General features: G+C 34.7%; 3 protein-coding genes across 4 annotated transcripts; 1 reads left to right on the forward strand and 2 right to left on the reverse strand.

Moving 5' to 3' along the window:
* Nucleotides 1–619: 619 nt before the first annotated feature.
* On the reverse strand, nucleotides 620–10,690 carry phf13 (PHD finger protein 13). Of its 2 annotated transcripts, none has more exons than XM_051122820.1 (5): nucleotides 10,528–10,690; nucleotides 9,760–9,800; nucleotides 8,178–8,279; nucleotides 4,345–5,035; nucleotides 620–2,931 (listed from the first exon to the last, which is right to left on the reverse strand). In XM_051122820.1, exons 2-5 carry the CDS (start codon nucleotides 9,796–9,798, stop codon nucleotides 2,705–2,707), a joined length of 1,059 nt encoding a protein of 352 aa, XP_050978777.1. In that variant the 5' UTR covers nucleotides 9,799–9,800; nucleotides 10,528–10,690; the 3' UTR covers nucleotides 620–2,704. The 2 variants fall into 2 exon arrangements, with proteins under 2 accessions (XP_050978777.1, XP_050978778.1); XM_051122821.1 differs by having other exon boundaries at nucleotides 10,158–10,690.
* Nucleotides 10,691–13,653: 2,963 nt separating this feature from the next.
* fbxo2 (F-box protein 2) lies at nucleotides 13,654–16,119 on the forward strand. The gene is made up of 6 exons (XM_051123440.1): nucleotides 13,654–13,736; nucleotides 14,176–14,248; nucleotides 15,000–15,126; nucleotides 15,292–15,387; nucleotides 15,472–15,610; nucleotides 15,753–16,119. Exons 2-6 carry the CDS (start codon nucleotides 14,212–14,214, stop codon nucleotides 15,885–15,887), a joined length of 534 nt encoding a protein of 177 aa, XP_050979397.1. The 5' UTR covers nucleotides 13,654–13,736; nucleotides 14,176–14,211; the 3' UTR covers nucleotides 15,888–16,119.
* A 523-nt stretch (nucleotides 16,120–16,642) lies between these two features.
* svbp (small vasohibin binding protein) lies at nucleotides 16,643–19,141 on the reverse strand. The gene is made up of 3 exons (XM_051123441.1): nucleotides 19,020–19,141; nucleotides 18,218–18,361; nucleotides 16,643–17,652 (listed from the first exon to the last, which is right to left on the reverse strand). Exons 2-3 carry the CDS (start codon nucleotides 18,326–18,328, stop codon nucleotides 17,566–17,568), a joined length of 198 nt encoding a protein of 65 aa, XP_050979398.1. The 5' UTR covers nucleotides 18,329–18,361; nucleotides 19,020–19,141; the 3' UTR covers nucleotides 16,643–17,565.
* Between the last annotated feature and the right edge of the window lie 7,164 nt (nucleotides 19,142–26,305).

The raw sequence follows: 26,305 nt of genomic DNA on the forward strand, positions 1-26,305 counted from the left end.
CAAAAGTGCAAACCCTCTATACACACATTTGTCATCATTTGCTATATCCAGTATAGAAAACTATCAGATTAAAGGGTGATCGGTGATCAAAACTGTACTTCTTGTCAGCTTTCTTTAAGGTAAACTCAGGTTTCAAAAAGGACACCAAATAACCAATTATATTAGTCCATATAACTGTTAATTCATAAATTTATGCACACCAAAGCACAGCTGGACAAGCTAAGCTGCGATACCAAACAGGACCACATGGAAATGCCAAGTCTGTTTTGGACTTACTATCTGAACGCATTTGCCTTACTAGTTTATTTGACTGAAAACTTGCCCAGAGTTTAGCGGCTTAAAATGTTTTAAATGCAAACAGAGCCGGGTTAAAGGGTTAAAATAGAATTTTCTGCCTACCAGGGTCACAGATGCGCCGTTGTAGACGTTCACAGTCAGCATGACTATCTTCCAACCTTTAAATCGTTACGTTAATGACAATTTTTACGCGCTTCAGTAATTTATTTACGTTTATTGGGTTAAATTATTTTAAGGATTCTGAATTAATCGCATAGGTACACAGCCCTAATATGTATAAAAGAACGTTATGGCTCACATGAATTAAAATCATTAAAAATCATTAAAATCGTCATCTCTTTATTTACACCGGTTTACATGAAGTTTCACAGAAACATCTCTCTTTCTTTTCATTGGACTCAGCGTAACAGTGTGATCTCAAACTTTAGCAGTTCTTCTTGCACACAAACAGCCCTGAAATATCAGCCATACTACATGAACACATTATGATTGTACAAAACAAAATGTACAGAACCATCATCCATGATCCCTTGATAATTTGTTTTTTTTTAAAAAAAAAGGAAGAAAGCATGAACATAAGCATTTCAATTTACAAATGACACTTTTTCCCCACAAAACAATGAAAAGCTAGCTTGCTCATACTAGGCCTACAAATTACACTTTCCCAAATTGTCATTTGACAGGAAGACCAAATGTTTACAAAGAAAGTGTCCTGCTTTAATATGCTTTAAAAAAAAAAAACACTGTGGAGACTGTCCACTGACTCATCAGGAAATAAAGTCCAGGACAATTTCACAAAATCAGTTATTTTCATGAACTATCAGCATTATTGGGCTGTTTTTCTTCAAGATAAATCTTGAAAAACATCACAGACTGAGATTTTTATGGCTTAGTCTAAAAATGGAAAAGGGTTTTATGGTCAAGCATGCAGAGTAGTGAAAATGGAAATCTAACTTATACAAAATATTCATATTAAAGGTGCCAAATAATTTATCTTATCTTCTCCGCAGTGGTTATCTCATCTATCAGAACAGTACATTCTGCTGATGAAAACCAACTCACATGAGATTAAAATTTTTTTTACAAAATGTCTTCAAGAAACAAACTTACGGTTTTTGTGATGGGAGTGGACCAGCTAATAGGACACAATCACACATTTTTATCTGAGCATGCCTATGAACATGAAAACAGACTCATCGATTATCAACCAGGTTAAACCGGTCCCAGTGGTTAACAAGAATTACACCCTTATGAGTGATTCCTCTGAATACAAGCTTTGCCAAGTTTTGAAAACCCAAGATTTGTAGATCAAATAATACCAGTACAGTGTTTCAAATGTAAATATGACTACTACTAAGTAAGCCATGGCATTTCAGCACATACGGCAAAAATGTTCTTCCCTTTGGCAATACAGAGAATCTCACAAAACCTGACAAGAACATGCCCAAGTGATATTTTACCACAGAATTTAGATTAATACTATTTCCACAAGAAAATTAAAGGCTAAATTCTTTTAAAAATGACTATGGGGTGAAATGAGACCTGGATATGTTTTTGTGAGATTCTGGGATTCACCCAGTAAGAATATCCACCCCTTTCCCAACCTGTAATGACTCACATAATTTACATAATTAACATATTAAACATCATGTTGGAGAAAAAACAAAACAAAAACAAAACAACAACCTGTTTAGTTAAACATTACAACACGCAAACAAAAAGTTTCCTGTTCAACGAAGGGCAGAAAATGTAGTAATTATCAGGATTTATAAATCAAGAAATAGAAATGACACATATAGTCTCTTATCTGCAATTTGTCGCCAAAAAAAAATAAAAAAAATACCACAACGTAGCAAGAACCGTTTCTGATGTGTCACTCCAAGTCATCAGTGACTGCTGCTGAAAAGTTCGTTCAACATTATCCAACAAACAGAACTCCCTCATACACATTTGGGGGTCTCAGAAAAGATCCACACAAAATGATGAGTCTAAACACTTCGAACACTAATATCTTACGGTTATTTTTTATATAATATACATACTTTGACAAATAGACATACTTTTGAAAGCTATGGGTACAAAGGGGAATCTCTAGCTACCCCTTTGTTTTTAAAAAAGTGCAATCCGACACGGCAGTCCCGTCTTTCCAGCACAACTTCAGCTGTGTACCGTCACAACTCCAACTGTCCGTCTGTCCGGCAGAAATCTGCTCCAGTTAATGCATCATCCTAGTATTGATTGCCTGACGCAAACATTTAGGAAGGTGAGAAATATTAAAAACACAAACAAAAAAACGTGACGCAAGCAGGTCACTGAGCCCTTCCTCTTCAGAACTCATTGAGTCTCGTCTTGAAGACAATTTTATGAGTTTCTGTATATGTGGATGGGCAGATCGAGAAGAGCGTCATCAGTCGAGAAGGTGTTTTCGAGAGCCCACTCTTGAGCGATTGGAGCGGCGAATGTCAAACTTTGAGTCTTTGCACCTCTGGCAGATGTACGTCTCGGGGACGTTGGACTTGCGGATTTTGGCACATGAGAGGTGGATCCAGGTGTTGCACTGGTTGCATTCAATCATCGCCCGCCCGGCAAATGGCTTCATGCAGAAACACGTAACTAGGTCCCAAGAGTCATCATCTGCAAAGAGAAACAGTAAATTCTGTAAATATATATATAATATATATATATATATATATATATATATACACACACAAAATTGCAATTTACTTTTGACAACGGCAGACTCCAAAAGGAAAGGCTCTGACATACTCCAAGCGAAAAGCAAACTGAGGTAATGTAATTTCAAACAAGCTCATAAATAAATAACTAGTAATTCTGAACAAAAAAAGTTTTAAACTCAAGATATAAAGTCACAATTGGGAGAAAACGCCAGAACTGTGACATAACAACTACATTATTTATTTATTTATTTATTTTTATGGCAGAAACAAGCACACAAAACAGCTTGCCAAATCAAACTTTCCGGAAAAGTTGGCCCTGGCTAGTAAACACCTTTAAATTACAACTATGACTGAATAAAACACGGAAAAACAAAAAAAAGGAGGGGGGGAGATAATTACCTCACAATTCAGACTTTTTTCTCGCAACTGCAAGACTGTTTGCAGATGACGACTCTTGGGACTATTTCTCAGAATTTTAAGTTTACATCTCGTGATTCTTACTTTATAAAACGCAATTGCAACTTAATATCTCACAATGTCTTGCATTATATCTCGTAATTCTGAGGAAAAAAAATACATAAACTCACAATTACGAGAAAAACGACAATTACCTTTATTTATATCTTGTAATTCATTTTATTTGGTTTCTGTCATGGAATAAAAATAAATAAATAAATAATTGCGGCTTTTTAGGAGTCAGAATTGTGCGAGGTAAACTCCCAAATGTGGGAAAACAGTCAGAAATGTGAGATAATAAGTTGCAAATACGTTTAAAAATTTTTTTAGTCCATAGCAGAAACCAAAAAACAGAATCGTAACAGAAACGTAAACTCGCAATTCCGAAAAGTCCAAATTGTGAGATATAAAATCACAATTGCGAGGTAAAGTCAGAATTGAGAGACAAAAAGTTGAAAACAGAAAAAGGAACTGTGAGTTGTCAACTCGCAATTGCATTATAAACTCAAGCTATAAACACAAAATTGAGAGAAATGTCATATCTGTCATCGCAATTACTGTATTATTATTATTATTTTTTTAATGGCAGAAACAAGCTTTCGTACAAAACAGCTTGCCAAATCAAACTTTCCGGAAAAGTTTACTCCAGCTGGTAAACACCTTCAAACTACCACTGGTTTGGAAGTCCGTTTGGAGGTCTCGCAATTGTGAATTTATATCTTGCTATTCTGACAAAAATAATAATTCTGAGATGTAAACTCTCAAATGGGCAAATAAAGTCAGAAATGTGAGATCAAAGGTCACCATTATCTTTACTATTTTAATTCCAGCAGAAACAATCCTCCACACATTGGTCCAGAGTGAAAACTACACTTCGCTGTGAATGTATCTGGGCCTGAAACTTCCTGCTTACCTGAATCCACCATGATGTCCTCATCATCCCCCGATCCATCCTCGTCTCTAAACACCACCTGTTTCCCCTGGCGGACCACAGTCCTTTTACCAGAAAAACCTTCTACTTTCAAGACAACTGCTTCGTCTTGAGGTTCTAAGGGCTTCTCGAAATCCTCCGACTTTGGACTTGAACTTTTAGAACCGTTCCAGCAAGGACGGCCAACATCAGGCTCCTCTTTGCACATTGCCGGGCCTGGTGAACTCGGGGCAGGTTTTGAAGATGTGCCAATGTGCGTAGGCTGGTCTTCACCCATGTCATCGGTTGGTACGGGGATGCTGAGGTAATCTTCCGGTTCTTCTTTAATGGTACATCCATAATTGGAGATCTCACCTTCGGCACTGGGAGGAGTAAATGGGGTGAAAGATCTCAATTCCTCATTCTTATCCTTCCTCAGCTTCTTCTTCTTCTTTTTCACCTTGTCTGCCTTCGTTCGGCCCTCCAGGAGAAGGCCTGCTGATTTCGGACGCTTCTGAGGCTCGGAATCCTCGCTCGTGGGTCTTTTGAATCCGGCGAAGCTCTTGCGGTTTTTGGGCGGGGGCTCGTCTGGAGACGAGAGGCCGCAGCCCAGCCGTTGGTTGTCCCATCCGTCGCTGTCTGCGGTGCTGCCGGTGCTGTTGGGAGGACTAGAGCTGTTTCTCAAGTGTGCTTCCTGTGGACAGCGATTGAAAACACTATTTTAACCACTGAATTTCTTAAATTAAGACACTGGTCTGAAGACTGGAGATGAACAGTGACCAAATAACTTCACTGCATGTTTCAAGAAGACTTATGGTGAAATTAATAAACAGAAATCAGCCACACCCACGAATCCTGCTGGTTATGGTGCAATATTCATAATGACAAGAAATGCAGACCACACTGGTGCAAGATGAAAATGCCTGCTTACATTAAATAAACATCCCTAAAATGGAGCATTTCCCATTTTGCAATATGATAAAAGGCTCGCACACCTGAAACATTCATAGTTCAGTATGAACTTGAAAATGTCTAAATCCCACATACTACTCAAGCATGCATCATTACGAAATCTTATTATAAACATTTCACTCAGGAATTTGCTAATAAAATACTGTAATGATGCAAATTCAGCATTGTAAGGGATTTAGACATTTGAGTCTGATAAAGGCTAAAATGTAAGAACATGTAATTATGAAAATTCTCAGCAATTTTTTATCAGATCAATCAGTTCGGTGATACGAAGCACTGAGCACCAAACAATTAACTGAATTACCAAGTAAAAAGCATGATTACCAATACATAAAGAACATGAACACCAGCACAAAGTGACTGGTAAAAAAAAAAGTGACTATAACAAACCAAGGCAAAAGAAGGAAAGTGCCAAGCAAAAAGCTCTTGTAGTCACTCCTAAAATTAAAATCTACAAATCTACAAATTACTGGTCCTCAGAAATGCAAGCATCTGTGCAATGAAACCGCACTCTGTAAAAACAAAGCACACAAATGTCAAGTTTACGAACTTCCGCTGTAAGTTCAGAGAACTTAAAACCTCCCCCTCATTTTGCTGTCAAACCGTAATCAGCTTTCTTGGTCATGACTAATGAGCTCAGAAACACATGGATCCCACATCAATGGTGGATTATTTTGGTGCATTTCTCACGGGTCCATCTCTGTCTACCCTTACTTTTGTTTATACCCTCATTTACTGTTGTTATTAAAGCAATCATTATTTGTGTGCTATGAAGGGCTATGTCTCCTCTGTGCTGAGTAGCCTGCGGAAACAAAGCAAGTAGTGAGCAAATAAATAATAATGTAGGACTGAATTAAAGGAACTAGATAATCAAATGATCTTTCCAAAAGCAGACTCTATATTAGCTGAAAGGATGTGAAAACACATTATGAAAGCACTAGCTGTTCCAAAGCATAGTGAGCTGCCTACCTAGACATCATCGTAGACAACAGGCATTCAATCAAAATGGCAGAACAAAAAACTTAAGTTGGATATTTCTACTAGATATGGTCAGTTTCCAACTGTAACGTTTTTGATGCCCAATGCTCAGGTGACGACGTGGAAATCACTGAATTGAATCAACATTGAACTGACTTAAATACAGGTCAAAAGTTTACATACACCTTTCAGAATCTGCAAAATGGTAAATCATTTTATCAAAATAAGAGGGATTATACAAAATGCATTTTTTTTTTTTTTAGTACTGAGCTGAATAAGATATTTCAGATAAAAGAGGATTACATACAGTCCATAAAAAGAAAATAATAGTTGAACTTATAGAAAGTTTACATATGTTTGATTCTGAATACTGTGTTGTTACCTGAACGATCCACAGCTGTTTTTTTTGTTTGTTTGTTGTTTTTATAATAAGGTAAATTTACCCTGATCTTCAAATTCAAAAAGTGTTCACCCCCTGGCTCTTAATGCATGGTTAACTTCTGGAACATCAGTGAGCATTTGAACCTTCTGTAATAATTGCATATGAGTCCCTCAGTTGTTCTCAGTGTGAAAAGATGGAGACTCATTATGAACAACTATCACTACACAAAAAAAACACAGCTGTGGATCATTAAGGTAACAACACAGTATTAATAATCAAGCACATGTAAACTTTTGAACAGGTCATTTTTATAAATTCAACTATTATTTTTCTTGAGGACTATATGTAAACATATTTTATGTGAAATATCTTATTCAGGTCAGTACTACATAAAAAATAATAAAAATAACATGCATTTTGTATACTCTGTTCTATTTTGGTAAAATAATTAACATTTGGCCGATTTTGCAAGGTGTATGTAAACTTTTGACTTCAACTGTAGTTCATCAAAATTGATGATCTTTACACAATTATCGAACTGAACATTTAGAGCTGCTTTATGGCAAAATTTAAATTTGTCTCACATTTAATGACATTTGCATCATTGATTAATTGTTATTTTCCAGTAAATCTGCTTTGACACAACAATTTGTATTGTACACAGAGCTATGTAAATAAAGTTGACCTGACTTGAGTTTTAACACCTATCCTCATCCCAATAAACTGGTTATATGATTATAAAACATAGGGAATCTGACCTTCCTTTAGTGGTGTATCATCATTTTTCTACACTGACTATCTGGCATACAAAACTGACTGTTTTACCCAATATTTATATATACATCCAATCCAAATTGTTTTATTATCTAACCAACCAACCATGCCAATTAATAGTTTGCACTTTATGTAAGCAGTTAGGATGTTAGCACCCTATGTAGGCAGCTCACTGGGTTTTGGAACACTTGTGGCTATTATCAGCCCTCATGCAATTCCCTGCAACAGAGTTTTCTCGATTTAGCCTCCATCCATTTGAAGGATCCATTAAAGGGAAGACCTGAAACTGAAGTGTTTGTGGATGCACACACACTGCTGTTGTGAAGAATGGCACTTAGAGACAGGGTCTGAGATGAGAATGGAGGAGACTGGAGTGGCCCTCTTACCCTGGGAGGGAGGGCTGAGGTTTTTTTGGAGGGGGGATGTCTCTCAGCGGCCGTGACATAAGAGCCACCACCATTTCTGCGGATCAAACAAGAGCGTCAGCAGCAAAGCAGCTCATAAGAGGCGTGCCACCAAAAAAACGAAAAACAAAATTCCCATGAACACGAAGTGCTACACCACTGCCAGTGATAGGAACTTCTGGAGGTCAAAGTGTCAGAGCGATCTTGAGGAAAGCAGGGCCTGCTTCACCCTGCAACACTGACAGCACTTTCTATCAAACGTAAAAGCACAGTGAGTAGCATTTTACCACAATCTTCTCTCAGTTACGTCAAAATATAATACTCACCTCCTGTGGATAAGGAATATAACCAGCATATGCGAGCACAAAAGTGCAGAACTTGTTGAAATCTTCCACCGTCCGTTTCCGCTTAAATGTCGAACTGTAGGCCTGCAATAAAAAAACAGCATCAAAACATCTTAAAGTGACTATTTTGATCTTTGAAAGGAGTAGTGCCATGAGTTTAAAAGGTTAAAGCAGCATTTAATTCTTTTGAAAAGGATTAAATCCACTTTTAACATTTAGATTACGACCAAACTGCAATGCTATAGGTTGTTAAACCAGTCAAAAATGAAGCAATGCATGTCCCATGAAATAGTAATGAACTTTGTGCATTTTTTTTATTTTAAAGCATTTTAAGCCAAGGGTAAATTATAAAAAAAAAAAAAAAAAAAAAAAAAAAGAAAGAAAAGAAAAAGAAACATGGAACAAAACAACTCAGGATTACATTAACATAAAATTTCTAGACCACTCATGTCACAATGGATAAAAAATAAAAAATAAAAAAACATAATGACTGCTTTCAAACATGTAGTCCCTGCCCAATCACCATTGGTTGAGTCACCAATGCTGTTAAGGGTTGAACACGATGCTTAAACTGTTTTACAAAAACATATTTAATAGCTAATACCTGGTAAAAAACTACATTACCCATGATTCTGCCAAAAAAAATCTCCACCAATCAGAGAATGGAAACAAACAAACATGCAAAAAGAAAAATTTATATTAAATAAATAATATTAAAAATATTAAATATTCCATACACAAAATCGTCATTTAAAGATATACAAAGGATGTGTATACACACTTCAGTACTTATAAACGTAGTCTCTGCTTTTCCAATCTGATGTTGTAGGAGTAAAGCAATGTGCGCGCATGCGCAAAGGCGAACTGGCTCTGTCAACTGTGCAAATATTCGACATATTGACAACTACGAGTAAAACGACATATCACTGTCATTCAATTACCCGATCTACACCCATGTAAATTCGCCTGATATACTACTACTCCGTCTGCATCGACAAAACTCCATGTTCGATGTAAAAACGTATTTAATAATGTGACCGAATGTTAAAAGGCTTGTTTTAGCAACACGGTACACACTGACTGAACACTAACAGCCCAAAAGAGAACAAAAACGAGCTTAACAAAATAAATAGCTTATGAAAGTTGTGAAAACAAAGAGGAAAAGCCGAAAAACGACTCGGATCTTCTTTGATTCAATCGAGCTAAACCGCATCTAATGAACTAATATGAGTTAGCCAGCCATTGCTAACGGGATCGCATAAAACAAAGACACTATCTCTTCTTTTGACGATTTAGTTATTCAAAGAGGTCAAACTAGCATTAAAATAAGATAGGTTTTTATATATTTTCGATAATGACCACACATTAGCGTTCAGTGTTAAACGAGGAAAACCTAACGTTATTTTCAGCTAACGTCAACGTTATACATGCACCGAGGATTCATCGGAAAATATAGTCATGCCGAAATAACGTTACTGAAAAGACACCGCATAATCTATAAGAACATTAAAAACCGTCATAGCTGGGAATTAAATGAATGAAATGTCAAATAAAAATCCTTTACCTGTGTGTCAAACGGACAAGTCGTCGAGCTGTTGTCCATTTCTATAATGTAAAAAAAAACTGTTTTAGTTCACGATCACATTTTATATCACATGCGACTCATATAATGACACATATAATATCAAAACAACATTGGAATGACACAGAAACGACAATTAAATCGTGTTAGAGCTTCCTGTTTTGATACATATTGTACATTAGTTATGATAACATCTGACTGGATCAAACAATTATTTAAAAACCTTCGAATAAATTCATTTAGTCAATCAGTAAACACAAGAATCTTGTCAGACAAATTCAAGTTTTAAAAATGTATTTATGAGATTATATAATACACAGAGTCACGTCACGTATCTCCACACCTAAACAAACTGCAAAAACACATATAACTTTTCTTACTGTTTTATATATTCATCTCCCCATCTGTGATTTGACTCAAATAAAACGTTTATTATCTTTCCGGATCATTTTAGTAAACAAACTACGCTTTTTAATCTTTTTGATGGGCAGTCTTCGAGCTCAGATAGCCTGTCAGCACTGACAGACCTGATCTGTTATGTTTAATAACACTATTTCATTCAAAACACATCAATTATGACCGATATCCACGACTACGCAACTAAATCCTTAGCTAGCTCGAGCTGTAATATCTTTAAACAAAACTTAATCCACTTTTTTCCTCCCCTGCAGGAACTTGCTAATTGGCTAGCCGTAATGCTAACATTGTTGTGACTGATGTTTGTGTTCATGGTGTTTTATTCACGTTAACCTGCTGCGGAAACGCAGATAGTGGACCACGCGACGGTAAAGAGGCAGATAAGTATCCTGGATCGAAAAACAGGCGATGACAGTGACAGGAGTGATGGAAAACAGTGATGATATACGTCCGAATGTGATGAAGATGTGATGGGTGAAACCCAGACAGACAGATCTGCTCATCTACCAAAATAAAAGTCCCCTATTGCATTCATATGGATCACGCATCTGTTGGCCAGTTTACATGTCAGAAATATAATATACACGTATAACGTTATACTAAGTATAATTTACACTTTGAATAGCATTATAAAAAAAAATCAAAGAAGTGACATTCATTAAAAAACAAACACACCAATATACATTTCAAACAAAGCAAAAACGAGTTAGTTACTGTAAAGTATCTTTTTTATTATTACCTTTTATTTATTGATTGATTTAGTATTACTGCGGAATAACACATGAGTTTTCTAAATATCTGTCAGATTGTTTAGCTATTTTTAAAGAGGAAATATACTGCTATAAATATTGTTAAGCACAATAACTTGGCATAATATTGCCGTCTACCAATTTTAGACTTTTATTTTCTTATATTTAGATTTATTTATTGAACTAAAATTGTATTCATATCAATATATCCTATTTAATCAGATTCAGATGTCAGATATGGCACACAAAAAAATTAAGTTTACACCATAAACCCTTGAAACAAGAACTAAAATCAAGACGTACACTACCGTTCAAAAGTTTGGGGTCAGTACATTTTTATTGTTTCTTTTTTTTTTAAGAAATTAATACTTTTATTCACCAAGGATGTATTAAGTTAATAATTAAAAGTTTATTAAAAGTTAATAATAAATAATTTACATTGTTATAAAATATTTATATTTTGAATAAACACTGTACTTTTTAAACTTGTTATTCATGAAAGAATAAAAAAAAAAAAAAAAAAAAGGTTCCAAAAAATATTTGGCAGCACAACTGTTGATATTATTTGATCATTCTAATAATAAATCTGCATATTAGAATGAAATCATGTGACACTTAAGACTGAAAATTCAGCTTTTCATCACAGGAATAAATTCTATTTTAAAGTATGTTAAAATAAAAAACATTATTTTATATTGTAAAAACATTTTGCAATATTACTGTTTTTTTTTCTATATTTTTAATCAAATAAATGCAGCCTTGATGAGCATAAGAGACTTCTTTAAAGACTATTACAAGTCTTACTGACCCCAAACTTTTGAACGGTAGTGTAGGTTTTTACTTTCTCATCTTTTTTCCTCTGAAAACAGAAAGTCTTATTTTAACATGGACAGGATTTTCAGGATTCCAAAATTCATGTCAAAACTGTTAAGATATGCTATATTTAGCACAAATGGGTACACTCAGTAAAGAGAGAAATATGCCACTAATATCTGCAAAATAAATGATCCAATTTTGTTTAAATTAAGTTCTACAGAAACCTCAACAAACATGTAATATTGTAGTACTTAATATGTATACTGAGTATACTGCTCTGACTTTTCTTGGCATTAAGTATACAAGTTCATGAGAAATTGTCACGTCTATCCTGTTTAACTCCTTAAATGCCCTGATCTTTAGGTGCTCAAGAGTGTTAAGGCTGGGTAAAACACTTGCCCACAGAAGGCTTTTTACCTTGGGAGAATGTATATAGTCATTGTCATGTTGAAAAAAATGCAAAAAATGCAAGGTATGAGGAGAGGATTGCATCTTTAAGTTTTTGTATTACATCACACAGTGGTGTGTGAATTCATCAAGACAGCATAAAGCACAACTCTCTCACACCTTCAGCACTCACACATCCCTATAGAAGATCTTCACTACCACTGAACTTCACTGTGGGGAACAAGCACTTCTCCCTGTAGAACCAAAATGGTTGATCTGGTCTCATGATACCAAAACATGGATTCCCAGATGTAAATATGGAACCTTGAAAAGGCTAAATGAGTTTATTGTGTTTTGGATATAATAGTTCCTACAATAGTTAAATTGATTTGATCTTGGCAGCTCTCAGATACTTGCCTGGTATTTCTCATGCTTATTTCCTAGCAATAAACTACTCATCACAAAATGAAAGCTTAAAGTAAAAGCCAGGTTTTATAAAAATGGATAGTTAGTTATTTGTTAAAACACCCGGTTCTAGATTCTGACTGGCTGAGATGTGTTCGAAGCTGTTGTAAATTACTTCTTTGTTTACATCTGTGTATTGCTCAGCAATCATTTTGTTACAACCACAACCGTTTTTGAGGAACTACATTGTTTGGTGGAAGAATAATGTTTTTTTTATTAATATCATTACACTTTATTTACTCTGTTTTATTTAGTGAAACCTTACTACGTATATGGAATAACCGTTCCATAATAATCCGCTTCGCGTTGTGCCTAACAACGCCCCTTAGCTGTTATAAATTCACTGTAAACCACAGCTTCTTGGGGCTTATTGCTTTAATTACAGACACCTTGTCACAAGTCCATTGTTTTTGATTTTCTCTTGTGTTACTTTATACTTTACCTATATTTTCACACATGTAAGCAATCCCGTCAACCTGCGGGATGGGGCTTTTTAATTTTATCTCCACTCTTCATAGGTTTCTATTAACCTTCTATTAACAGACACATCTGTTGTTTTCATGAACAATGAACAAGTTAGAATTCACTCATTGCTCAAAAATGCTCATGTTTTGTTCGGTTCCAAGTTCTGCACTTTGCCTCACAACAAAGAGTAGACACGATGCAAATAAGAGATTCATTGTGTATGATATTTTATAAAACAATGTAACAAATTAGTAAACCGTTGACACAATTTACTTAAAACAAAAGTAGGCGAATTAGTAAATCTTGCCATGTATAGTAAGCAGTTGGAATGAATTATTCATTCATGGCCGCAATATAAATAAAAATAGATAGAAAACATCTTTAATGGGTTGATTTGTACAGTTCTTTCTATGAGAATTCTTCCTCTATTTCAGTTGTGGTTTTCTCTTTAAAGTGTGAGACATTTGTGCTAATGTACACACATATCATGTGCTGTGCAGAACTGTCAGTGGTGAGCACAGCTGATGATGCAGGAATACTCATGTGCCTCATTCTACCAACTAGGGAAGGTCTGCAGAAAGATCAAATTACAGGAAGCTCCCTCCCACCACCAAACACACAGTGGACTGAGAGGACAGATTCAGAGATCCTCCGCTCACTGTAAGTACTGAACAATTTTTAGGATTTGTTGCCTTTTTATGTGTGTGCTGTGTTCATTTACTTCATGTGTGTGCAAAGAGCACATAAACTTACACTATGCAAATCTACAGCAGTAAACATGAGTCAGCTCACTGCAAAAGGCTAAGCTAGTGCTACAAGGAACAGTCAACCTAAAAGAAATATGCTGTGTTCTAGTGAAAGACGTCAGCTTTAGCATTGCATTGATTGGGCTTTAATTTATGCATTCTTTCACAATGGTTTCCTAGTGATAAACATCCTGAAAGGGTAAACGTTTGAGCTCTACTGAAGGATTCAGGAAATGGAATCCATCTCAGACAGATAAATGAAAAAAAGGACTGCTGGTTAAAAGATAGAGATGCCAAAGTCAAAAAACTGTCACTTTTGCATTGTTTTATATGATGTATTTCTCTCTGAATAGTCACAGGAAAAGAAGACAGCTCTCAGATTCAACAACATGCCTGGAAACCTCTTAAAAAATCCTAATGGAGATGGTAAGTCCACATTTACACTACCTTTCAGAAGGCCTTAAAAAGGCCAAAAAGACTTTAAAAAATAAATTAATATTTTTTATTAAGCAAGGATGCATGAAATTAGTTAAAAGTGACCTTAAAGATATTTGTAATGTTACAAATTTTTATTTAAAATAAACTGTTCTTTTGAACTTTCTATACATGCAGTGCAACTGTTTTCAACCTTGAGAATAATAAATGTTTCTTGATCAGCAAATCAGAATGATTTCTGATTAATCATGTGACACTGAAGACTGGAGTAAGGATGCTAAAAATTAAATATATATTTTAAAATATTTTTCAGTAGAAACAAGTTATTTTATATTGTAATATTATTTAGTGATATTACAAAATCTTACCAGTAGTGAATTTTTTTTTTTCATCATGATTTTAGCTTTTAGATTTAGGGAAAACAACTAATCCAGCTTTCAAATTGCTAATATAGTTTTCTAATAAACATGGCACTGTGTACTGCAAATATTATTGGCTCTTTGATGAATTGCGTATGCTGCTCTACAAAGTTACTTTGGATTAAAGTGTCTGCTTAATGCATAAATGTCAATATCAATGTAGTCACCATATAATCACCTTTTAGCAGTAGACATGAAGTCATAACTGCATGCATAACACATAAGAACACAAATTTCTTAACCCATTTGCTATCACATATGAGCTCAAGATAAAACAATCAGATCAATAAAATATCTAAAAAAAAAAACTGTATCTTCACCAGAGGAACTGGAACACTGGGAGCTGATAGAGAATGGAGGCGATCAATGGCGGACCGATGACATGCCGGGGGATTGCGGACATGGTTTCGGTGATGAATCAGTCACTAAATACTTCAGCACCTCTTTTGAGTAAGAGAGAATGGATGGTAGCTAAACAGATGAGGGTTGGGAAAAATAAAAGGCTGATTTTCTGGTTGAAAAAGGATCCTTCTCTTTCTTTCACACTCTTTCACTGCATGTGTTTTGATACGTCTTTATTCATCTGTGTGTTTCACTACTTCTGTTTTGTTCCAGACCATGTCTAAAAAGACAAGTTATTGATTTGCTAGCAGAAGGTTATGACCCTGAAAATTTAGATAATGCACAGCCAGCGGTGCATGTGGAGGACTGGTAAGCCTTGAGGATGGACATAATGACATGCGTTTTGTTTCATCACATTGTCCATTTAATCATTTCTTTTGAATGCATGTGTAGGTACTGCAGCCGAACAGACTGTGGGTGTATTTATAAGCTCACTGTGTCTCTGCTTGATGAAAACCAAGAGGTCATCTCCAGATTTAAGCCAAATAATGTGACCCTTAACCCTGACTTTCACGACTGCTCTTGGAAACAGGTATGAGTGCAGAATCTTCAGTCTCACCTAACCTTTAACCTTCTATAGCCTATTGCATCATATTTAATACGCAAATTTGTCATTTGTCATTTTATTTTTTTTATCAAACCTGTCGTTTTAACTCAGTTTCTACTTCTGTTAGGTGAGCCACACTTTCACAAATTACGGTCCAGGCCTTCGCTTCATCTCTTTTGAACATGGCGGTCAAGATACCAAGTATTGGAAGGGCTGGTTTGGAGTGAGAGTGACTGGAAGCTCTGTTACCATAGACCTCTAAACACTGGTCAGACAAAATTAAAAATGATTGAAAAAGAAGAAGAATTTGCTTGCAGCTTGCTTTTAGTTTTGCACATGCTATACTACATGTAATCATAATTAAAAATATACAGGTTAAGGTGTACATGTAATGCTAGGCATTTAAAAAAGTGTCTTAAAGTCAAATTAGAACTTATTTTAGGTGGGTTGTTTTTTTGTTTTTTTTTTTTACTTTAGAGGTTCTTCTGGGCCACTAACTAACTATATGCTCCTGCAAGCTACACATTGAGATATATAACAATGCACTTTTAATGAAGTTCTATATGCAACAGATTTGCAATTTGCATGATCTCCTAATGTCATAAATAGGTCTATATCATGCCCATGACACAAAAATAATAAATGAATGACAAAGAATGATGTGTTTCTGACATTCCTTTATTAAATAATTTTGCATTTATAGTTTTGGCATTGAAACATTTGTGATATTATATCACAACATGGCCTTTTTCAAATGACTGCAAACAGACAAATTCAGGTCAGATGGAGAAATGACCACATCTGTACCCAGACCTCAGACACACTTTGCACAGACATACTGTTTCAGTGCCACGAGACTGCTGAGAATTCAACGCAAAAGTGTATTTGAAATACCACTCAGAAGTTTGAGGTTGGGAAGACTTTTAGAATGTTTTTGAACAACTTACATTCATCAAAGCTGCATTTATTTAATCAAAAATATGGTAAAACTGTAATATTGTAAAATATTATTACAGTTTAAAATAACTTTTTCTATTTTAATGTTTTAAAATGTAATTTATTCCTGTGATGCAAAGCTGAATTTTCAGCATCATTATTATTATCAATGTTGAAAACAGTTGTGCTGCTTAATGTTTTAGAGGAAACAGCGATGATTTTTTAAATTTTTCTGAACAGGAAAGATTTGAAATTATTTGAAATAAAACTATTTTGTAACATAATAAAAGTCTTTACTGTCACTTCTGATTGATTAAATGCATCCTTGTTGAATGAAAGTATTAATGTCTTTTTAAAAAAATCTTACTGACCCCAAACTTGAATGATGAGTGTATTTATCAGCTTTTCTATCAGCATATCCTGACCGTGGGATGCAAGAAAATAAGGCTCAGAGAAGAAAATCATTTTAGATGATTTTTAATAACCAAACTACTGTTAAAAACCACTTATGGTCAAAAATCATCATCATTAAAGTATGTCACATGTAAAAAATAAATTAAATCATAAACCAAAAGAGTGACAACTGCATCTTATTTGCCTTCAGTCAACAGGTCACAAATTGTCTAAAATAGCTTTGTGCAATCACACATACTGTTCAGGATAATAAACACTGTGTATTATATAAAACATCATAAGTAACAAAGACACTGAAAATGAAGTCAACAGAAGCATAACATCTTATAGAGTGAGTGAATGTCCTCACAGGGTCGTTCTATGATAAATATGATGTATTTTTGGTTTTGCACATATTGACCAACATTTGCGATGTGATTGTACACTCAGGTTCCAGTAGTGTGTGCGTGTGTGTGTATCAATCTCCAGCGAATACATTCTGGTTTTGAAGTCAGGGGCTGAAAGGGGTGATTATCATGTAATACAAAAATATGAGTAACCTCATAATGTAACCCTAACCTGCGTATGTTTGCCCTGACATGAGTTTTTCCTCATTCGGCTTGTGACTGCATCTGCTTGCAGAAGGCCTCAAACTGCTGCTGTTCAAGTTCAGTCATGACTTTGTTCAGGGCGTAAATCTGCAACACACCAGAAAAAGAGAACAAACAAATGGAGATTAATTGATCTGAATTAAAACAGATACGACAACAGGACATGAAATGTTAAACTTTGCACTATTTCTAATTCCTCAAGTGCAAGTAAATGAGTGGTTGATTACAATGATTGTGCAATTTTGTACAGAATGTTCCAAAATGATTTCTGAAGGATCATGTGACACTAAAGATTGGAGTAATTCAGCTTTGCATCACAGGAATAAATTTCATATTAAGATTACGTATTTAGATGGTAATACCATTTCACAATATTACTGTTTTTACTGCATCAAAAAAAAAAAAGAAAAAGCATGGAAATATGTTAAATAAGAAAAACTTTTGACCAGTGGTGCATGTACATTATTAAAAGAAACGCAATTTAATTTAAATTGAGTAAAAAAAAATTTTTGTTGCAAAATAGAACAGTGTGATTTTGGTTAGCATCACGGTAGTGTCCAAATAACCATAGTATTGCATACTATGATATGTATTTATAAGGATTTCCGGGCACAAAGGACATCAGTATATTAGGATGAAGAGGGAGTGTAACCTCTGCTCTTTGTCTTTGCTTCAGCTCCTGCTGAGCTGATTTCTGTTTGGTTCTGTCTCCACGGGTTGGTGTTTGCTGCTTTTGTTTGTCTTTTCGACAGGCTGGCTCCATTTTAGAAGCAGATTAGTCCAGATGATAAATCCTCTGAAATAAAGACATAAAAGTCAATAAAACACAGCAGGTTACTCAATTCACAAATTGCTAATAATATACTGAATAACAGGAGTTTTCAATCTTTTAGATGCCACAAACCACCAAATATAATTATCCTCGCACTTTCAAAATTTGAAAAGGCGTCTATTGAGTTTATTGTCTAAAGAATCTATATACAGATGTACTGTATAAATAAAATTATATCGTGAAAAATTAATATAAATATCTCAAAACATCATTTATTTTTTTCTAATCGTCATTATAGCAATGTAGACGTCTTATTTACTTACTCATTTATTAATTGATTTCTGCACGTAACTTGTTTTAATCTTTTTAAGTCTTTTTTTAATGTAAGTTACACTAATTTCCACGGACCTCCTAGCATTCCCTGGGTTTTTGTAGTTAGAAAACAGATGATAAAAATTAATAAACAGCACCATACATGAAAGGTTCATTTTCGTTGTTTATTTCTGAATTAATTCAGAAATAAGTGTAATTTACTTCATTCAGAATAATCCATAGCTTTCTATTAGCTTAGCACGTACACCCTGTCAGAAAAGACTTTACATTATCACACAGCAAACTCACTCCGTGAAGATTATAAGAAATACAAACAAACGAAGACAATAAAAAGGCTATATTGTCTTACCGTGTCTGATTTTTAACGAAAACAATCAACAAAGATGAGGCTAGGACGGTTTAGCAGGCTTGTTGTGTCACTGATAAATAAACCCGGACAGAAAATAAAGGTTGTGCTAGAAGGTTCCTATTAACGTTGCGTTCAAAGGAGACCGGCTGGACTATTTTTTTCTAAAAGCAGGGTTTTCAATCTTTTAGAAAACCCCTGACTAAAAGGCTTTTACATAATTTTACATTATATTTTACATATAAATGTAGTCATGTACAACTATGTGTATTTTTATTTTATCCATAAGATCTGTTACCTTCATTTATATAGCCTACAAAAAAGATTAAAAAAAAAAAAAAAACTTTTCGACTAATTTGTATTGATGCATTCTTTCTTTCTTTTTGGTTTTGTTTTTATTACTGTACTGCCTTAATGATTTAATGTTTTGTGCTGTTTAATAATATTGTGGAAATCAAATGATTCACGAACCGGCTCAGAAGTTCCGATTTAAATCAATTGATTCGTGAATCGCGTGCCTTTGTCCCGATCTGAATATTAGCTGCGTCTCATTTAGAAGGCTGCATCCTCCGGTGGTCATTAAATTACGTTAAATTATAGTATTTTACACCTCACAAGGAATAACGTCAATTTTATTTTGGTTACTTTTCTTAAAGGGGTCATCGGATGCCCATTTTCCACAAGTTGATATGATTCTCTAGGGTCTTAATGAAAAGTCTATAATATACTTTGGTTAAAAATTCTCAATGGTAGTGTAAAACAACACCCTTTTTACCTTGCCAAAATCAGCTCTGCAAAAATCATCTCATTCTGGTCGAGGCTGCTTTAAATGCAAATAAGCTCTGCTCGCCCCGCCCCTCTCTTCTCTCTCTGGAGTGAGGAGCCTGTTTACTTTTACCACATTTAGCCGCCTTTAGCGCTAAACCTGCTAACTAGCACATTATTAGTGAAGCCGATCACAGAGATTCATAAAAAACTACTCACTTCTGCTGTAAGTGAAGCTGGATCACGAATGATTTGCGCGAACATAGAGGGATATATGTAGATCGGGAGGCGCATTCCCTTTACAAACAAACCTAATGCACTGCATCTTCAGCGGCTCAGATGTCGGGAGTAAATGATGACCACTACTTTCATTATTACATCCAGCAACACAACACCTCAATCGCTCAATCGAAGATATTCTTGCCTAACTTACATCCCTGCTCTGGCATCGAAACAAAGAGGACGGACTCTGACAGCTGATCTGAGGTAAGACGCTCATGTCAATCAACTATCGTGGGAGCGGCCTCTGTGGGTGTGACGCCACAATGACAGGCATTTGAGAACGGCTCGATTTGAAAAAGGGAATATTATTTTTACAGATTAATTAAAAACCACTGCATGGCTTTTTATCATTATAGGGTAGATTTGTACATGCACTGCCAACACACATTAATGTTCAAACAACATGTAAAAGTGAACTTAGCATCCGATGACCCCTTTAAATAAGACATCCTTAATGACGTGTGCAGCCTTCAAATACGACCTCTGGAGGATGCAGTCTGATTCGCGAACCATCATTTCAGATCGGGACTTCGGAGTGTGAATTGCGAGTCCCGATATAAATCAAAAGATTCACGAACCCGCTCTTAAGGTCCCATCTGAAACAAATAATTCCGAAGCTCCGATAAGAATCAAAAGATTCGCATAGACGCTCTCGCGATCCGATTGGAGCAGTTCGAAACAGTGAATCATTTTGCTACGCAATGATTCGAATTTCGAAGTTTCGAACAGCTCCGTTTCACCCACCACTTTGCTTTTTAAAATCATTTGCGATGCCGAAATTCTAAAATGAATCGGAGCAGTTCCAGGGTGAATTAATTGAATCGGGTTGTCTGTTCCTCCGCTTTTCGCGACTTCAGCCATGTTTACACGACACAATCAGTATACTTACTGGCTTCCCTGGTGAAAAAAACAGCATAAGCTGGTAGGTATGTTTTGATGCTGGGATGCTGGTTAGGTAGGTTTTGATGCTGGTTTAAGCTGGTCCTTTGCTGGTTTTTGTTGGTCATGTTGCTGGTCAAGGACCAGCATGAACCAGCAAAGGACCAGCTTAAACCAGCATCAAAACATACCTAACCAGCATATGCTGTTTTTTTCACCAGGGTTAGCTCGCTAGTTTTAAAATAAATAAGCAAATAAAGTATGTTTACAAATAAAATATCCATATTTCCATTCCCAAAGATAACATCCAACACAAATGTGACCCTGGACCACAAAACCAGTCATAAGTGTCAATTTTTCAAAATTGAGCTTTATACATCATTCTGAAAGCTGAATAAATAAGCTTTCCATCGATGTATGGTTTGTTAGGATAGAGCAATATTTGGCCAAGATACAACTATTTCAGTATATGGAAACTGAGGGTGCAAAAAATTCAAAATAATGAGAAAATCACCTTTAAAGTTGTCCAAATTAAATTCTTTGCAATGCATATTACTAATCAAAAATCAGGTTTTGATATATTTACAGTAGGAAATTTACAAAATTTCTTCATGGAACATGATCTTTACTTAATTTCCTAATGAATTTTGGCATAAAAGAAAAATCAATAATTTTGACCCATACAATGTATTTTTGGCTATTGCTACAAATATACCCCAGCGACTTAAGACTGGTTTTGTGGTCCAGGGTCACAAATGCTCAGGTGAGGGAACCGGTTTACTGCTAACTACTAAAACACTCCATTAAAATAACGAGCTGCACCTCAAAATACATGTTAGATGGAAACATTGTGCATTATAATAGAGTTTGTAGCTTAATACATTATATTTGTAATAGTCTGGCCACTGCAGTTCAGTTGGTGACAGTTCAATTGAAAATCAGTTGAAAGCATCCAATTTATTAGTGTTGTAATGAATATTTGATAAATTATTGCTGTATCTGATTGTATTAGTCACTACAGAGTGATAGTCAAGGTAAAAATAGATAAAATGCTACAAAATATAAACGAATATAATGTAGGCTAGTGTCATAGTGTCATGGAGTTTTTTTCTCCATGCATTTGTTGCTTGCAAAACTAAAGGCGACCACAAGAGGTCGCTCGTATAAAGCTATTGAAGGGAGACCAGTTGACATTTTTTGCTAACACTTGATCTGTTATTTTAATGCATTAATTTATCAGAAAACTGTTAACTGTGTGTATTAAATTAAATTAAGCAGGGGTTGTTTTTTATTCAGTAACAATTGGACAGAGTGAGTTATTTCAGTATCTAGAGACCAAAATTTCACTTATATTTTCTTACACCCCATCCCCGCAGGTGCTAAATCATTCAGAAATAGTAATAAAAACATTTCACTCTAGTTTTTACCTCCCTGCCACTTTGGAATTTAAATGTACTCCAGTGTTTCTATTAAATTACTTGCGTGACATAATTCAAAAGCTCGGTTTGTTCTTTTTAAGACATTTTTTTCCCAGAGCAGGCCTGTCACAAATGCTGCGCTAGCAGTTATTGTTTTATCCTCACGTAGTATCAGATGACGACAACACTCATATGTCACCAGAAAGACAGAAAACTGTATGTGGAGTTAAGAAGGTGTCAGGTTGTCAGACACAAATGGACCACCTAGGAAAAAACTGCTAAAAGCTCTCGGCGAAGGCCGACCGATCATCATTTACGTAAATATTGGTTAATCCGATACCTGGCAAGACCCGACGAGGCATAAAAGTGTCAAAGACACTATAAACTATCCCGTTTGGATTGTGTCGTTAGAGTAACAGAGGAGTCGTATAATTGTAAAATGCCCCAAAACAAGACGTGTGTGTCAGTGATGGGCCGAGTACAGTTTGACCATATATGATGCTGTACTTTTACGAACCCTCACTTGACGCTCATATAGCTGTCCTCGTGTTTATGCCCTTTGGCACCGCTGTGCCACATGAAATTTATCATGGCACATTCCGATGTGTTTTCCTGGATTCCTTCCCCAACACAGGAGAGCACTCGCTCTGTAATAATATCCAAGGAAGAACAACTGATCCTAAATGCAACAGACCCCCTCCGACAGATTTTCCACTCAGTCTTAACCCGACCTTTAGCGCCCTAGGAAAAGCTGGCATGCGCGAGGGAGTTCCCGTGAGCCACTGCCACAGTCTGCGGAAAGCCAGCCTGAACAAACTGAATGCGGTGGGTCGGGAGGTGCCGTGAGCCTGTGACGGCAGATTGTTGTCAGATGCATAAGAGGAGCTTTGCCCACTGCTCTTGACCGTTTGTTCTTCCCCAATACCAGCACACCTCATTGACTGGAGCAGTAATTCAAAGTGATTTGTCTGTTATCGAGATGTCCTTTCCCTCCAGAGCACAGTTCATCACTCAGATGCATGATGGGATTACATCTAGAGAGGTAATGAGTCAAGATAGCGGTGGAAAGCAGCTTGTACGGGCCTAAATGAAGGGTATCGTTTGAAACTGCTGTGATCTGAACACTATAGGCCTACAACTTTTGCACACTATTAAAGGTATTAAAGGATACACTTGATGCCTTTTTATCTAAATGCTTATCCTCAAATAGTATTTTATATTATTTATTTATAATTTATATTGTTATATTTTAAAAGTTCGGCAGTTTTATTTATTTGAGCATGAGCTTTTGTATAAAATTAAAATGTAATAAATATTTAAAAATGAATGCCTAAAATAAATAGACATATTTCTAAATATTTAAAACCATTTAAAGAAAATACATTTTATTTAATTTACATGCTATTTTTTTAATGTTTAATGAATATTAAAAATATTTAATTAAATGTTTTAAAATATGTTATACATACATTTAAAACCATTTAAGAAAATAAATAAATAAATACAGAAGATAAAGAATATTATATTGAACATTAATATATATATATTTAAAATTACATTACATTTTTTATTTGACCTAATTGTTAACAAGTATTTTAAACATATTCTTAAAATAGTTATTTTTTATTATTTAATGATTATTAAAAATATTTAAATAAAATGTTTTAAAATATAGTATATATACATATTTATAAATATTTAAAACCATTTAAAGAAAATAAATAAATACAGAAAGTAAAGAAAATAAATGTTAATCATTAATATAAAAAGATCATTTTAAAATTTTGTTTATTTTACCTAATTGTTAACATGTATTTTTTAAATATTTCTTTAAATAGTTATTTTTTAATATTTAATGAATATTAAAATATTTAATTAAACAACGTTTTAAAATGTTTAAAATATATATAAACATGTAAAGAAAATAAATAAATACAGAAAATAAAGAAAATAAATATTAAATATTTGAAAAAATACATTAAAAAAATAAGTCAATTTTTTAAATTTAGTTTATTTTACCTACCTGTTAACATGTATTTTAAAAATATTTATTTCAATAGTTATTGTTTTAATATTTAAATAATTTTAAAATATTTAATAAAATAAAATAAAATAAAGAAAGAAAAATAAATAAAAAAATAAATATTAAACATTAATATTAAAAAAACATAAAACTGTTAACATTTATTTTTAAAATATTTTAAAAATATTTAATTAAATAAAATGTTTTAAAATATTTTATACATACATATTTCTAAATATTTAAAACCATTTAAAGAAAATAAATAAACACAGAAAATAAAGACAATAAATATTAAACAAAAATAAAAATAAATGTTACATTTTTTAAATGTAGTTTACCTATTTTTTTCTACTTTAGTTATTTTTTAATATTTAATGAATAACTTTGTAATTCATATTATATATTTTTAAACTATGGATTTAGTTATCGATTGATTACTTGATTGACTGAATAGATGCGTATACCAAATGCATAAGAGTTGGCAGGTTTTGCTATTATTTATTAACACTTCTATATGTTTCTTAGTGTAACATTAATAATAAAAATTAAGTAGGGCTGTCTGAACTTTAAACAGGTATATATAGCGTGTTTAAGTTCTTGAACAGAACAGAAAAGACACCCTTATGCAGAAAATCTGGAACACCCACCGCGGCTGTCAACAATTTGAATACAGATGAGCAACTCAAGTTAAAAATAAGGAGGCAAGGGAAGCAGCCTTTAATAAACATTTCATATTGCTGTCACTTACACATAAGACCTTAGCCACAGCAGCATCCAGCGCTGGCTCCAAAACCTCTACGGGCTGCCAAAGAAACGTAGCACCACATTGAACTTTTCAGCACTAAAAATAACCTCCCGAATGAATGATGCCCAAACTGAATGGCAAACTGAGGCCTCTTTTTTCACACCTGTAGTGCGTCTGACCAGCAGGTCCGCCAGCAAAAACAGTGGCATTGTTGCTCCGCCAAAGGACGGAGAGGAAATGAGCGCACCAGTTTGCGGGTTTGCCGAAGGGTGGCAGCATTTTTTGTGGATGTGCATAATGGTTGTTGTAATCGCGCGCAATAAACGCCGCAAACCACATTAAAACAGCTCTGCAGTTTTGGGTCCTCAAATGACATCATCAGGGCCTTTCTGACCTGCCCAGAGACATTCAGAGATATCAGGGGGTTTCCCAAACAGCAGGAGCATTTCTTCAGGGGACAGAACAAAAGAAACGTTGTTACTGGACCGCGTTCAATTTCGACTAGCAAACACCAGTTAAATGTTCATTAGTGTGTTTTAATAAGCAAAATGAGCAACGTGTTTTCCTTCAGACTTCTTGGAGAGATGAAGTTTGACATGCTTGAGACAGATCTGCATCACGGCCTGACGTTAAACAAGCAGTCAAGAAGTCAATCAGCTCTTTCTCCGTCACCAGTCTCAATAAGGACTTCTTCTAGAACCTGAAAAGATCACATAGTTTAAATATGCTCTATGACTTTACGTTCTTAGCAAAGCTTTTTCAAACTAGAATTTTTAATGAAAATGAGTGCTTTGTGCAAAACTCACCATCATGATGCTAAAATGATAGGGCTTTTTGATGAACACCAATGTCAAACAAACCCACCTTCATAGTCTGATCATTTGGTAAAATAACAGCACACCTATTATCATAAAGACTTCTGACTTGAGGAATCTTTCATGTCTTTATGTGACCCTGGACCACAAAACCTTTAGGGTCAACATCATCTGAAATGTATGGTTTGTTAGGACAGAACAATATTTGGCTGAGATACAGCTATTCTCCGGAATCTGAGGGTGCTAAAAATTCTAAATACTGAGAAAATCACCTTTAAATTTGTCCAAATGAAGTTCTTTGCTATGCATATTACTAATCAAAAATTAAGTTTTGATATATTTATGGTAAGAAATTTACTACA

This window comes from Labeo rohita, chromosome 11 (assembly GCF_022985175.1).
Source record: "Labeo rohita strain BAU-BD-2019 chromosome 11, IGBB_LRoh.1.0, whole genome shotgun sequence".
Lineage (NCBI taxonomy): Eukaryota > Metazoa > Chordata > Actinopteri > Cypriniformes > Cyprinidae > Labeo > Labeo rohita.